This window comes from Bufo gargarizans, chromosome 4 (genome assembly GCF_014858855.1).
Source record: "Bufo gargarizans isolate SCDJY-AF-19 chromosome 4, ASM1485885v1, whole genome shotgun sequence".
Taxonomy (NCBI): domain Eukaryota; kingdom Metazoa; phylum Chordata; class Amphibia; order Anura; family Bufonidae; genus Bufo; species Bufo gargarizans.
In genome coordinates this window covers 363,904,762-363,919,416 of record NC_058083.1, presented here as the reverse complement: position 1 = coordinate 363,919,416, position 14,655 = coordinate 363,904,762, and the positions used below count along the sequence as shown (strand labels likewise).

At 45.7% G+C, this 14,655-nt stretch overlaps 1 protein-coding gene across 6 annotated transcripts in view; it reads left to right on the top strand.

Moving 5' to 3' along the window:
* The window catches only part of ERMARD (ER membrane associated RNA degradation), a 294,895-nt gene extending 289,357 nt beyond the window's left edge, over positions 1-5,538 (top strand). For all 6 annotated transcript variants that reach the window (XM_044290348.1, XM_044290351.1, XM_044290345.1 and 3 more), the window contains one exon: positions 5,438-5,538. In XM_044290348.1, the coding sequence (XP_044146283.1) occupies positions 5,438-5,483 (46 nt within the window). In that variant the 3' untranslated portion in view covers positions 5,484-5,538. The remainder of the gene's footprint in view (positions 1-5,437) is intronic.
* The last annotated feature ends 9,117 nt before the right edge of the window (positions 5,539-14,655 follow it).

Here is a 14,655-nt window from a genome sequence, read left to right as displayed (position 1 = left end):
AACAATCTTTTAAAATATGCAAATCGCTTCACTACCAGCAAGTAGGGCGTCTACTTGCTGGTAGCCGCCTCAAAAAACCGTCCCCTCAGGGGCGTAGCTAAAGGCTCATGGGCCCTAGTGCGTGAGTTCAGCTTGGGCCCCCCTTCCCTCAGTGCTTGTTGAAAAGGGGCAGGGGAGCACGTAGCCTTCCTGCTGCCTGAGGCAAACATTGAAAGGGCGCCCCCTCATGCCAAATTCTTTACCTAACCCCTTCCCTACAGGCAGAGGTGTAAATTGACCAGCATGCACTTTCTATAATGCCAGTGTCTTAAGTGGCACAAGGGTCTTTGGGCCCCTCAGGCTCCTGGGCCCAGTGGCGACTGCTACCTCTGCACCCCCTATAGCTATGCCCCTGCGCCCCCTCCTCTTGTTGATTGACAGGGCCAGCAGCGATCTCCTCCGGCTGACCCTGTCAGCATTTAAAAAATCCCGCGCCTGTCTTCATTCGGCGCAGGCGCTTTGAGAGACGGAGCCTCCTCAGCACTCCCTCAGTGCGCCTGCGCCAATGACATCAACGAAAGAGAAGACGTCATCGGCGCAGGCGCACTGAGGGAGTGCTGAGGAGGCGAGCCTCCTTCTCTCAAAGCGCCTGCGCCAAATGAAGACAGGCGCGGGATTTTTGAAATGGTAAGATCCCTATATCGGGAATAGTCGTTAAATAATGATTTTAACAAGCTCCCCCCCCCCCCCCAAAAAAAAAAGAAGGGTTTGGGGGGTGACAGAAGCCCTTTAAGGAACAACTGTGAAATTGTGAAAAAAATTTAGTTTTTCTTGCCCTTTAAGGGCATCTAGGTTTTAGAGGAGGACAATAGAGGAGGACAATAAGAAAAAAATATTTTTCATTAGACCTCAGATCAGACCAGCAATCAGACCCCCAGTGTTAATCAGACCTCAGCTCACAGCCCCAATCAGACCCCCAATGTTAATAGGATGCTCAATCAGACCTCAGAAAAGAGCTCCAATATACATAAGAACCCCCCCATTCAGACCTCAGATGAGACCTCCATACCTCAGATCAGACCTTCAGACCCCATGCCACAGAGCAAATAAAATTAACTTACCTCTCCTGCTCCGGATGCCACAGGCTCCCAGGATTTAGCTCTCTCTCTTCTTCCTGCCTTCGGCTGTGCTGTGACCCTACGTGCACAGCGTGAGGTCACAGAGTGACAGCACAGCCGACAGCAGAAGACCAAGAAGCGGTGAGTACAGAGCCCAGGAAGCGCTGCATTCACCACTTCCAGGTCCTCTGGTACTAATGATCACTTCCATAATGGAAGCTCTCATTAGTTTTCTCGCCATAAGACACAGAGAAAAAAGTGTGTACTATGGGGTGAAAAATACAGTATATAGTTTTCTTTTCTTATCATTTTTTTTTCAAAGTGTTACACAAGATTTCAAGAAAAAATATTTTTAGAACCATTACTGTATGCTTGAAAATGGATGATATTTTAGTAATTTATCTATTGGCTGGGCCCACCGCAAACGGAATGCCCGCCAGCCCCTTTCAGTATAATGGGGTCAGGTGGAGATCCACCCAATTTCTGGCAAAAATGCAGAGAATCGGCCAGACACAAACCGCTGCACGCTGCGGCTTGTGTCAAGCCGATTCCCAGCATTCTCTGTCTGATTAGACGGCCGGATCTCCATGCCGCAGGGATGAAACTAGCCTTAAAAGGACTAGAACGTATTTTAGATTTTAGCTATCTGTTTTCTATTGCTGGGATGGTACCTTACTTCCAGTACAGATGTTGTACAGTGCCAAAACATTAGAAGCTCCTTTTTTTATTTGACCTCCATCTTGTTTTATGTTTGACCTCCATCTTGGGAAAGATTTTTACTTTTTTTATAAATGAAAAAATATACATGCATTTTTATAGTTTTACGCACAAATAATCCCAGCTAAATAATGGAAAATAGTACATATAGATTTAATTTTTTTTATGAAAGCAAAAAAGAGAAAAAAATCTGTGTACCTTTCTATATTTTAAACATACAAAGTCCTCTATATTATTGCTAAAACTAATAAATATATTTTTTTTTATGAACGAAAAAGGGGGAAAAAATGTGTGCATCTACTATTGTTAAAACTAGTAACTATACCTATAGCTTTTATTTTTTTTATATTCTTTATTTAACTTTTTTATTAATTTTTAATTTAATTTTTAATTAAAAAAAATTAACTGTGGCAGGAAGGGGTTAATGCACAGACTGCAGGCTCACAATTAATTTTACAGCCAGCAGGGGACATTCTTATCTTAAGGCCTCTTTCACACGGGCGTCCCGGATTTGCTCCGGATGCGTCACGTGTGTATTGCGGGAAAACCGCGCGAGTAGGTATGACTGCTATTGCGTTCTGATGTTCAGTTTTTTTCTGCGTGAGTGCAATGTGTTTTGCATGCGCATGAGAAAAAACTGAATGTGGTACCCAGACCCAAACCCGGACTTCTTCACTGAAGTTCGTGTTTGGGTTAGGTGTTCTACTAATTTTATTATTTTCCCATATAACATGGTTATAAGGGAAAATAATAGCATTCGTAATACAGAATGCTTACTAAAATGTTGCTTGAGGGGTTAAAAAAATAATAATAATAATTAACTCACCTCATCCACTTGTTCGCGCACCTGGCATCATCTTCTTTCTTCTTCTTTCAGGAACTGCAAAAGGACCTTTGATGACATAATCTTCATTCAGCAAGACCTGCGCTGACGTCACCACGCTCACCAGGTGGTGGGCGCGATTACGTCATCAAAGGTCCTTTTGCAGGTCCTGAAAGAAGAAGAAAGAAGATGATGCCAGCTGCGCGAACAAGTGGATGAGGTGAGTTATTTTTATTTCTATTTTTTTAACCCCTCAAGCAACATTTTAGTAAGCATTCTGTATTTAGAATGCTATTATTTTCGTTTATAACCATGTTATAAAGGAAAATAATACAGTGATTAGACTTTATTGGGGTTGCTCATCCCTATCATCTCCTAGCAACCATGAGTGAAAATTGCACCACATCCGCACTTGGTTGCGGATGCTTGCGGTGATTTTCACGCAGACCCGTTCATTTCTATGGGGCCTGCGTTGCGTGAAGAACCTAGAATATACAACATGCTACAAACATGCTATAAAATCACCGCTCATCTGCACAGCCCCATTGAAGTGAATGGGTCTGGATTCAGTGCGGGTACAATGCATTCACCTCACACATTGCACCTGCGCGGAATTCTTACCCGTGTGAAAGGGGCCTAAGAAGAGCATACCTCTGCGGGTTTTTACACTTTAGACTGTTTAGAAGCACCCTGTTTCAACAATGTCATGCAGAGAAAGACCATTTCTGCTGGTCTCAGGGATACTTACTGTGACCTCAACTGTCTAATGACAGCGCGATAACAGAGATCAGCAGCGCCATGGGGCGCCAGCAGATTGCAATGTAACCTGACGCTTTTAATTCCGTCGGGTTACATATAAGTGCTTACTGCCACAACGTATATAGTCATGCAGCAGTAAACAAGAGGTTAACTATGACAGCTAATTATAAACATGTTTGATATCATTGTATTAACCCTCTCATGCCGCAATGATTTTTCACTTTTGCATTTTCATTTTTTACTCCCTGCCTTCCTGGAGCCACAACTTTTTTATTTTTCTATTCACATAGCTGTATGAGGGCTTGTTTATTGTGGGACAATTTGTGCTTTCTAATGGCACCTCTTAATATTGCATACAATGTAGTGGAAAGATGACCAAAAAAATCTAAATTTCCCCCAAAAAATCTATTCTGCCATACTTTTATGGATTTCGTAAAACTGACCTGTGTCCTTCATTCTCTGGGTCAGTCATATCACAATTGTATAGTAATTCTTGTGTTTTAACACTTAAAAAATGTAAAACTTTGGGGGGAAAAATGTTTTTGTTTTCATCGCCATATTTTGACTCCTACAGCTTTTTTATATTTGCGTCTACAGAGCTGTATGAGGGTGATCTGTAGTTTTCAAAATACCCGTATATACTCGAGTATAAGCCGACCCGAGTATAAGTCGAGGCCCCTAATTTTACCCCGAAAAAATGGGAAAAATTATTGACTCGAGTATAAGACTAGGGTGGGAAATGCAGCTATAATGCAGAGTGTATGTGTATATAATGCACACACTCTACATCATATACACACATCTGCAAGAGGGTGACTCAGATTGATGGGAGTCTGACTCTGACTCCCTGTATTTAATGCAGAGTGTGTGCATTATATACACACACACTCTGCATTAAATATAGGGAGCCATCCACAGATCTCCCCCCTAAACAGTGCCATCCACAGATCTCCCCCCTAAACAGTGCCATCCACAGATCTCCCCCCTAAACAGTGCCATCCACAGATCCCCCCTAAACAGTGCCATCCACAGATCCCCCCTAAACAGTGCCATCCACAGATCCCCCCCTAAACAGTGCCATCCACAGATCCCCCCTAAACAGTGCCATCCACAGATCTCCCCCTAAACAGTGCCATCCACAGATCCCCCCTAAACAGTGCCATCCACAGATCCCCCCTCCCCTAAACAGTGCCATCCACAGATCCCCCCTCCCCTAAACAGTGCCATGATGGCACTGTTTAGGGGAGGTGGGATCTGTGGATGGCACTGTAGGGGGATCTGTGGATGGCACTGCCATCCACAGATCCCCCTACAGTGCCATCCACAGATCCCCCTCCCCAACGCTCACAGCAGTATATTTATAAACTACCGTAATCAGTAACTACTTTAACTTTAATCGTCGCTCATTGCTGAGCTCTTTACTCTGATTATTTGGGTATCTTACCGGTACTTTGTCTTAGCTCCGGTAATAGCAGGCAGTGCGGGGGGCGGCGCTCACTTACTGACGTCACGCGCCTGCTCCCACTAGGCGGCGCAGGCGCTTGTTGTCAGTGAGTGAGCGCCGCCCCCCGCACTGCCTGCTATTACCGGAGCTAAGACAGACCTAGACTCGAGTATAAGACGAGGGGGCTTTTTGAGCACAGAAATATGTGCCAAAAAACTCGTCTTATACTCGAGTATATACGGTATGTACTGTCTATATGCCATGAATGTCTCAGATGGGAATATCCCTTTATGTAATCTGTCCATCAGTAAGAAAAAGCTGCCCATTTAAGAGGAGTACAGTTTGTGATTATCTAATAGAAAAAAAATCTGCATCTCTGGTTTAGAGGCTACCATGCTGCTGATGAATGGCAGAACCCTATTCTCAGAGCTTCTATGGCAGTGTAGTCATGCATATTTTGCATAACTTCCAGCCTCCATGGCCACAATGTAAAGAGTTAGTTTATTCCTTTTCTAATGATATTTATTAGTATAAAACCTGTTTGCCTATGTATTCTGTCAGATAATAATTTCTCTTGTTTGGCATTTGGCTATCTAGGACAAGATTCAAAATATGGCATATGATCCAGACATTTGGCAAATGACATCCTTGGAGAGGTGAAAGACATGGCGTTTGATCGTTATAAATATATTGTCCAGGTGATTTTAATTGAGAAAAACGAACAAGGAGCCACGGTAAGAATGCATTTCACGCAGCATTGAGCATCTGCTGATTGATATTGCTTCGTTCATGAATACATAACACAGGCAGGTCTTGTTTTTGACACGTTTTAAATAGGTTATGCTAGCATCTATCACCTGTCCACAAAATAGGTTAAAGGTCTTATAACTGGGAGCCACACCACTCTATACAAATTCTATGTGACTGATCCTCAATCTGCATCATGCTCCAGCCCCATAGGTGTTTGTATACTTGAAATCACAGCAGATTGTACAAAAACAAGTAAGCCTGACATAATTTTGCAGTAATTGTGACAATATTAACAGTATTTTTACCTGCTATAGAGCCTCAAAGAGGGCATATAATGGCTCTGGCATAGGTCACCCGTGCTCTAGGGTGCAGCCAGGGGTGCACCACCAATTAGGCAGCACCAGGTAGGGGCAAGAGGGGGGCAGCGGAAGGGCTATGGGCAATGAGCGCTCTCATTGTGGCAAAGGGGTTAGGTTAGGAAATTGGCATTGTGGGGTCATTGCAACTGTCTGTTAGCTGTGTAAGTTGGCACTAGTGTTGAGCGAATTGAGGTGAACAAAGTGGAATTTGATCCGAATTTCAGGAAAAATTTGATTAGACACGTGGTAGCAAATCAATTTTTCCTGAAATGGCAGTCCCCAGTCATTGCGCCCGCTCCATACAATGGAATATGATTCGTTACAAAGCAGCCAAAACAAGTTTTTGAAAACTTTGTTCATCTCCAGTTGACACCATTTGCAATGTCACTACCCACCATGCCCCCCAACTGTGACTTCACAGGGGTAACTAGGAAAATACAGTTGCATTTCAAATGCTAGTCTTAGGCTATATTAACACGACTGCAGTGTCTGTGGTCTGCATTTGCGGACCACACATGGCTGCCACTATGATAGAAAATGCCTATTCTTGTCTGCAATTGCGGACAAGAATAGGACATGCTCTATCTTTTTTGTGGGGACATTTAAATGAATGGGCCCGCACCCGTTCCACAAAATTGTTGAACAGATAGGAACCCATTCATACAGTCGTGTAAATGAGCCATAAATGAAAACCCGTCTGGCAGAATATGTGACCAATATATTATGAAGCGCACACCTTTTAATACATTTGTCACATTTTCCTCTGTTAGTGCGCCAGAATTGAAAGCTGGTATAGATTTCTGGTGTAATGTGTACTAGTTTTCTGGTTAAATGAGTTGCTCTGCAGAGCTGCTGCCCGCTGCCCGTCTCCTGTTGCACACACTCTGCCCACTTTTTTGAAAAGTTGCAAGGCCGTCTGAAAAAGCTAAAGTCACACATTTTTATGCAACATACCTCTTGCAACAAAATGTGTGACTTTTCTATGCCAGAAAACTTGCATAGAGCTGTGATAAATGACCCGCAATATCTTGCATGAACAACAATCTTCTACATATAACTCTTGACTCCTTACCTTGGAGCCAACTTCTACATGCTCATAGAGTAGTCTAGGATGTGTTGTGCAATTTCAACTCCCAACAGCAAGGAGAGAGAGATACACACACTGCATATATTATACAGTATAATAGTGGCAGTGGCTACAGATATATAGTATTTCCCCAGTCGTCTCCATGACAGCACACACTGAGATTGACTTCCTCTGATAGGACAGGAAAAAACACAGAGGTTTAAAAACCCCACCCCTTCCCCTCATCGCCAGTGTTTTTTCCTGTCCTGTCAAGGAAGGAGACCAGAGAGGTGCTGGGAGCTCTGCTGGGTTCCTAGCCTATTTTAATTTTTTTATTTTTCCCTGGATTATTTATTCTGAACTCTGCAGACCGGAGGTCGGTTCCGGTGGCCCGGCTCTTCCCTCCTCCTATGTGGTCTGCGCCCAGGCCCCTTTATGTTATGGTGGCCCCGGCAAAGCTCCCTCCTGCGGCTGTCCATGTGGGCTTTATGTGGAGTAGAAAGATGGCTGAAGCGACGCTAGGACGCGCTTCCCTTCAGCCACTGGGTGATGATGTCAGACACAGAGGGGGCGTGGCTTAGCGTGTAGACGTCACGCGGCGAGTGGCCGACGCTTGCCCAGCGTTTAAAAGAGGCAATGCAGCATTTTCACCCTGCTTGCAGAGTCCGGCGTTCTGTGGACAAGAACTGGAAGCATGAGTGCCCCTCCGGATCTGAGCCCCGCCTTACTCTGAGTTTTGTGAGTAGCCTGACTCCTGTTGCAGGGAGAAAAGGAGTCTTTCTCTTCTGCCAAGGTTAAACTCAGGAAGTGTTGTCTCTGTTCCAAACGTCTACCTTCCTCTGGGTCTAAACCTTTATGCAAGGAGTGTACCGCATTTGTTGTCAAGTCTGAATCATCTAGTCTGCTGGAAGAGATCAAGTCTGTAGTTAGAGTGGAAGTTAAATCTGCCCTGGCTGCCCGGGATCCTCTTATTCATAAATTCCTGGGAGCAAGCCATCTCAGACCCGTATATAATCAGTATTGTAAAAAACGGTTATGTTATAGAGTTGGATTCTCTTCCCCCACAGAAATTCATGATCACCCAACTTCCCTGGCCTCAGAGGTCCTCCCTGTCCAAGGGCATAAGGGAACTATTATGCCTAGGGGCAATAGAAACTGTTCCCAACAGGGAAATAGGAAGAGGTCACTATTCCCCATTGTTCCTAGTTCGGAAATCGAACGGCAAATTCTGGACTATTATAAATCTGAAGCCACTAAACAGACACATAACCTATCGCAGGTTCAAAATGGAAACTGTCAGATCTGCCGTGAAGCTCATCAAAAAGGGGGCTATGATGGCCACAATAGACCTCAGGGATGCTTATTTTCATGTTCCAGTCCATCCCCTATCCAGAAAATATCTGAGGTTTGCAGTGAAGCTGGAAGAGAAGATTCATCACTTTCAATTCAACTGTCTCCCCTTTGGAATATCTTCTGCTCCTCGCATCTTCTCCAAGATTATGGCAGAAGTAGTGGCTTCCCTAAGCTAAAATCGAATATTGATTATTCCATATCTGGACGATCTGTTAGTTATAGCAGAAACATCGGCTCTCCTACAAGCTCATCTTCAGATGGTCCTCTCCTAGCTACAAAACCTAGGCTGGATAGTCAACTGGGAGAAATCCAATCTTATCCCAAACCATCAAAGGATATTTTTAGGCATCCTCCTGGATTCTGTCCTCCAAAAATCCTTTCTTCCATCCCCGAAGATCCAGTACCTGAAGTTTGGGATCCAACAATTCTTAAAAAAGCCCTTTTGTTCGATCAGACACGCCATGAAGATTTTAGGTCACCTATCTTCTTGTATTCCAGCAGTCGCCTGGGCTCAATTCCACATGAGGCCTCTACAGGACCTCATTCTCAGGAAATGGAACAGATCTTAACTAACCCTAGACCAGAGGATGTCCATAACCAAAGAGGTAAGGACCTCCCTACAGTGGTGGCTCAGAGACAGGAATCTGTAGTCAGGAGTCTCTTGGAGCCAGGAGGAGGTGCTGTCATTGACAATGGACGCCAGTTCCTGGGGCTGGGGTGCCCTTACTGCCACAAGTTCCTTTCAGGGGACTTGGTCCGAAGCTCAGAGAAGGATGTTATCCAACTACAGGGAACTTCGGGCTATATGAGAAGGCCTCAAAGCAACTCATACAGTCCAAGAACCGTCATGTACTAGTCCACTCGGACAATTCTATAGCTGTAGCCTTTATCAAACATCAGGGGGGGAAAAGGCATGGTCATTTTTCTATGGGCAGAGATGAACCTGAGGTCTCTGGCTGCGGTACACTTGAAGTGTTCTCTCAATCTTCAGGCGGACTTTCTTAGTCGTTAGAGAACGGATCCAGGCGAGTGGTCTCTATCCCAGTTGGCTTTTCAGAGGATCCAAAATCAATGGGGCAATCCGAGTCTAGATCTGTTCGCCTCAGGAAGTAACCACAAAGTACTGCATTTCTTCTCGCTCGATCCAAGAGATCCCTGTGTGGCAGTAGACGCCTTCACTCAGAACTGGACGTCGGGATTGGTTTATGCCTTCCCCCCAATTCCGATGATCCCAAGGGTTCTGCAGAAATTCCAATACGAAGGTTGTGTCCTAACCCTGGTCATCCCCTTCTGGCCCAGAAGGGGCTGGTTCGGTCTCTTGAAATCCCTCAGCCAGGAGGATCCAATCCTGTTCTCCCCCGAGGGAAGATCTCCTAATGCAGGGTCCAATCTATCATCCGAACCCCAGTCTTCTCAAGCTGCCAGCTTAGTTACTGAGCAATCCATCCTCTTAGGTTTAGGTCTGTCCCAGAGGGTTGTAAATACCCTTTTGCTCAGTAGAAAGACCAATACCTCGAAGGCATATCTTAAGGTTTAGAAAAAATTAGCATCCTGGAGTGGTGTTAGGTTTAACCAATCTGACCCTAATATCCCTCTAATCCTGGAATTTCTCCAGGACGGGTTCGATATGGGTCTCTCCCCAAATACCCTTAAGGTACAGGTTTCCGCATTAGGTGCCCTATATAACACTAGTCTTTATGAGGCTCCTTGGGTTTCTAGGTTTTTAAAAGTGGCTGATAGATTGAAACCAGAGTTAAAAATATGGTCGCTCCATGGAACCTGAATACTGTTCTTACAGGTTTGCCAGATTCCCCATTTGAGCCTCTACATGTCAGGGAACCAGGGGGGCCGTTTCGCATCGGGTTCGCAGGCGCAGGTGGCGGGCGCAGATAGCTCCTCCTCTTCCTCCTGACAGGACACCTGACATCAATGTGGCCAGTGCGCCTGCGAGAGTCGGATGCCGGATGCGCGTGCACGGGGATACGAGCGTGTGCCATTCCAGACCACAGGTGCTACTCAGGCCGGGGGAGGGCTTCAGCCTCTGTCACCACCCTCAGCCTTATGATTGGCTTCTGACTAAGGAAGCCTCCTGGTTGCCCGACCCCAGCTACCTTCCAAAGCTTTATCAACGATGTCTTCCGCGACCTTCTGGACACATATGTGGTAGTGTATCTGGATAACATCCTTATATTTTCCCACACACTCCAGCAGCATGAGAGACATGTGAAGGTAGTCCTCCAGTGCCTTTGGACACACCGACTCTATGGGAAGCTGGAGAAGAGCATCTTTGAGGTTCCTTCTATTGAATTCTTGGGATACATACTGTCCTGCGGAAAAGTGGAGATGGACCCCAATAAGGTTCAGGCCATCCTAGAATGGCCTATCCCACGAAACCGACGAATGGTCCAACAGTTCATCGGTTTCGCGAATTTCTACCGTCGCTATATCCGGAATTTCTCGGCCATATGCGCTCTCCCAAAGACAAGGGGAGAAACAACTCCTACACCCAGTGGCATTCTACTCCCACAAGTTAACCAAGGCGGAACGAAAATACGATGTGGGCAACAGGGAACTACTGGCCATAAAAAATGCGCTGGAGGAATGGCGGCATCTGCTGGAGGGAGCCAAGCACCCTGTAACTGTCTATACTGATCACCGTAACCTGGAATTACTTTGTACTGCTAAGAGGTTACGGCCCCGGCAAGCCAGGTGAGCCCTCTTCTTTTCCCGCTTCACCCTCCAGATAACATATCGTCCTGGATCAAAGAACGGGAAGGCCGATACCCTCTCCCGTCTTCACGACTCCAATGCCGTGTTTTCACCTCCAGAAACCATCCTTCCAAGCACCTACTTTTTGGCCACACAACATTCATTACTCGAAGAGATCCGATAAGCCAGCGTGACCGTGCCGTCAGAAGCAGCACACCTGCCACAAAGGCAGGATCTACGTTACCATCAGGGAAAGATCTACGTGCCTACATCCCATCGGGTGCCGATCCTGCAACATCATCACGACCACCCAACCGCAGGTCACCGGGGAATACGCAATACCTTAGAGTACGTGCAGAGGCAGTTCTGGTGGCCTTCCCTAGCGGTGGATGTACGGTCCTTTGTGGGCTCATGCGCTATATGTGCCGTGCACAAGAGACCGCACACCCGGCCAGTCGGCCCACTACAACCTCTACCCGTGGGCCCTCGCTATTTGGCACCATTCACCATCGCCTCAATGGTCAACGACGTCGCGGCGAGACTAAACCTGCCCACTTCATTTAACATCCATCCGGTGTTTCATGTATCACTACTGAAACCCTACCGTGCCAACACCCTTGTGGGCAGAGTGCCGGTGCCACCCGCTCCCATTCAGGTGGGTAACAATGATGAATATGAAGTCCAGGGCATCTTGGACTCCCGCAGACCTTGGAATACCTTGTCCACTGGAAGGGATATAAGCCAGAGGAGCGTTCCTGGGAACCAGCAGGTAACTTTCATGCAGACGCATTCCACAGGGCTCATCCTGATTGGCCATCTCAGGTTGGCGGCCGGCGGCCGCTCCTTGGTGGGGGGCTCTGTCAGGGAACCAGGGGCCGTTTCGCATCGGGTTCGCAGACGTGGGCCGCGGGCGCAGATAGCTCCTCCTCTTCCTCATGACAGGACACCTGACGTCAATGTGGCCAGTGCGCCTGCGCGAGTCGGTAAGCAAGCCGCACGCGCGTGTGCGGGGAATACGAGCATAGTGCACATGTGCCATTCCAGACCACAGGTGCTACTCAGGCTGAGGGAGGGCTTCAGCCTCCGTCATCGCCCTCAGCCTTATGATTGGCTTCTGAATAAGGAAGCCTCCTGGTTGCCCGGCAACCAGGGGGGCGGTCCTGGGTTCACTGTGTACTTAAAGCCAGTCAGAGCCTTGACTCATTGCTGAGTTATTCAACCTTATGGTGAACACCCAGCTCTTCCCTGTGAATCCACTGTTTATTCTCACTTCCCAGCTACTGACTCCTTGCCTGTTTCCTTAATTACGATTTCTGCTGCACGCCACGACCCGGAACTGGAACCTACTACCCGATTGGATTGACCTTTTTGTACTACGCTAATTTTTGGGATTATTTCATCCTTGCCAAAGGATTCCATACCTGATCCACTATTCCAGTCCTGACACTACACTTCCTGACTATTAAGTGGCTTAGGGTACTTTCACACTTGCGGCAGGATGGATCCGACAGGCTGTTCATCCTGTAGGATCCGTCCTTCCGCTATTTCGCCGTGCCGCCAGACCGCCGCTCCATCCTCATTGCCTATAATGGGGACGGGGCGGCGCTACGACGCAGTACGGCAGTTCACGATCAGAGGCCGCCGGACTAAAAAGTCGGACATGCAGGACTTTTACTGCGCCGGAAAACTGCCCCCTGTCCCCATTATAGTCAACGGGGACAGACCGGCGGTCCGGCGGCATGGCGAAATAGCGGAAGGACGGATCCGACAGGGTGAACAGCCTGTCGGATCCGTCCTGCTGCAAGTGTGAAAGTACCCTTATCCTTAAGACCATTTTCTTAGTAGCAATATCCTCTGCGAGAAGAGTTTCTGACCTTTAGGCTTTGTCTATCCAAGAGCCTTTCCTTAACCACTTCAACCCCCCTAGCTAAAACACCCTTAATGACCAGGCCACTTTTTACACTTCTGCACTACACTACTTTCACCGTTTATTGCTCGGTCATGCAACTTACCACCCAAATGAATTTTACCTCCTTTTCTTCTCACTAATAGAGCTTTCATTTGGTGGTATTTCTTTGCTGCTGACATTTTTACTTTTTTTGTTATTAATCGAAATTTAATTTTTTTGCAAAAAAATGACATTTTTCAGTTGTAAAATTTTGCAAAATAACGACATCCATGTATAAATTTTTCGCTAAATTTATTGTTCTACATGTCTTTGATAAAAAAAAATGTTTGGTTAAAAAAAATGGTTTGGGTAAAAGTTATAGCGTTTACAAACTATGGTACAAAAATGTGAATTTCCGCTTTTTGAAGCAGCTCTGACTTTCTGAGCACCTGTCATGTTTCCTGAGGTTCTACAATGCCCAGACATTACAAACACCCCACAAATGACCCCAATCCGGAAAGTAGACACCCTAAGGTATTCACTGATGGGCACAGTGAGTTCATAGAACTTTTTATTTTTTGTCATAAGTTAGCGGAAAATTATGATTTTTTATTTTTTTTTCTTACAAAGTTTCATATTCCACTAACTTGTGACAAAAAATAAAAACTTCCATGAACTCACTATGCCCATCACAAAATACCTTGGGGTGTCTTCTTTCCAAAATGGGGTCACTTGTGGGGTAGTTATACTGCCCTGGCATTTTAGGGGCCCAGATGTGTGAGAAGTAGTTTGAAATCAAAATCTGTAAAAAATGACCGGTGAAATCCGAAAGGTGCTCTTTGGAATGTGTGCCCCTTTGCCCACCTAGGCTGCAAAAAAGTGTCACACATCTGGTATCGCCGTACTCAGGAGAAGTTGGGGAATGTGTTTTGGGGTGTCATTTTACATATACCCATGCTGGGTGAGAGAAATATCTTGGCAAAAGACACCTTTTCCCATTTTTTTTATACAAAGTTGGCACTTGACCAAGATATTTATCTCACCCAGCATGGTATATGTAAAATGACACCCCAAAACACATTGCCCAACTTCTCCTGAGTACGGCGATACCACATGTGTGACACTTTTTTGCAGCCTAGATGTGCAAAGCAGCCCAAATTCCATTTAGGAGGGCATTTTTAGACATTTGAATCCCAGACTTCTTCTCACGCTTTCGGGCCCCTAAAATGCCAGGGCAGTATAAATACCCCACATGTGACCCCATTTTGGAAAGAAGACACCCCAAGGTATTTAATGAGGGGCATGGCGAGTTCATTGAATTTTTTTTTTTTTTGGGCACAACTTAGCGGAAATTGATTTTTATTTTTGTATTTTCTCACAAAGTCTCCCTTTCCGCTAACTTGGGACAAAAATTTTAATCTTTCATGGACTCAATATGCCCCTCACAGAATACCTTGGGGTCTCTTCTTTCCAAAATGGGGTCACATGTGGGGTATTTATACTGCCCTGGCATTAAAGCGTGAAGAAGAAGCGTGAGAAGAAGCGTGAGAAGAAGTCTGGAATATAAATGTCTAAAAAATGTTATGCATTTGGATTCCGTGAGGGGTATGGTGAGTTCATGTGAGATTTTATTTTTTGACACAAGTTAGTGGAATATGAGACTTTGTAAGAAAAATAAAATAAAAATAAA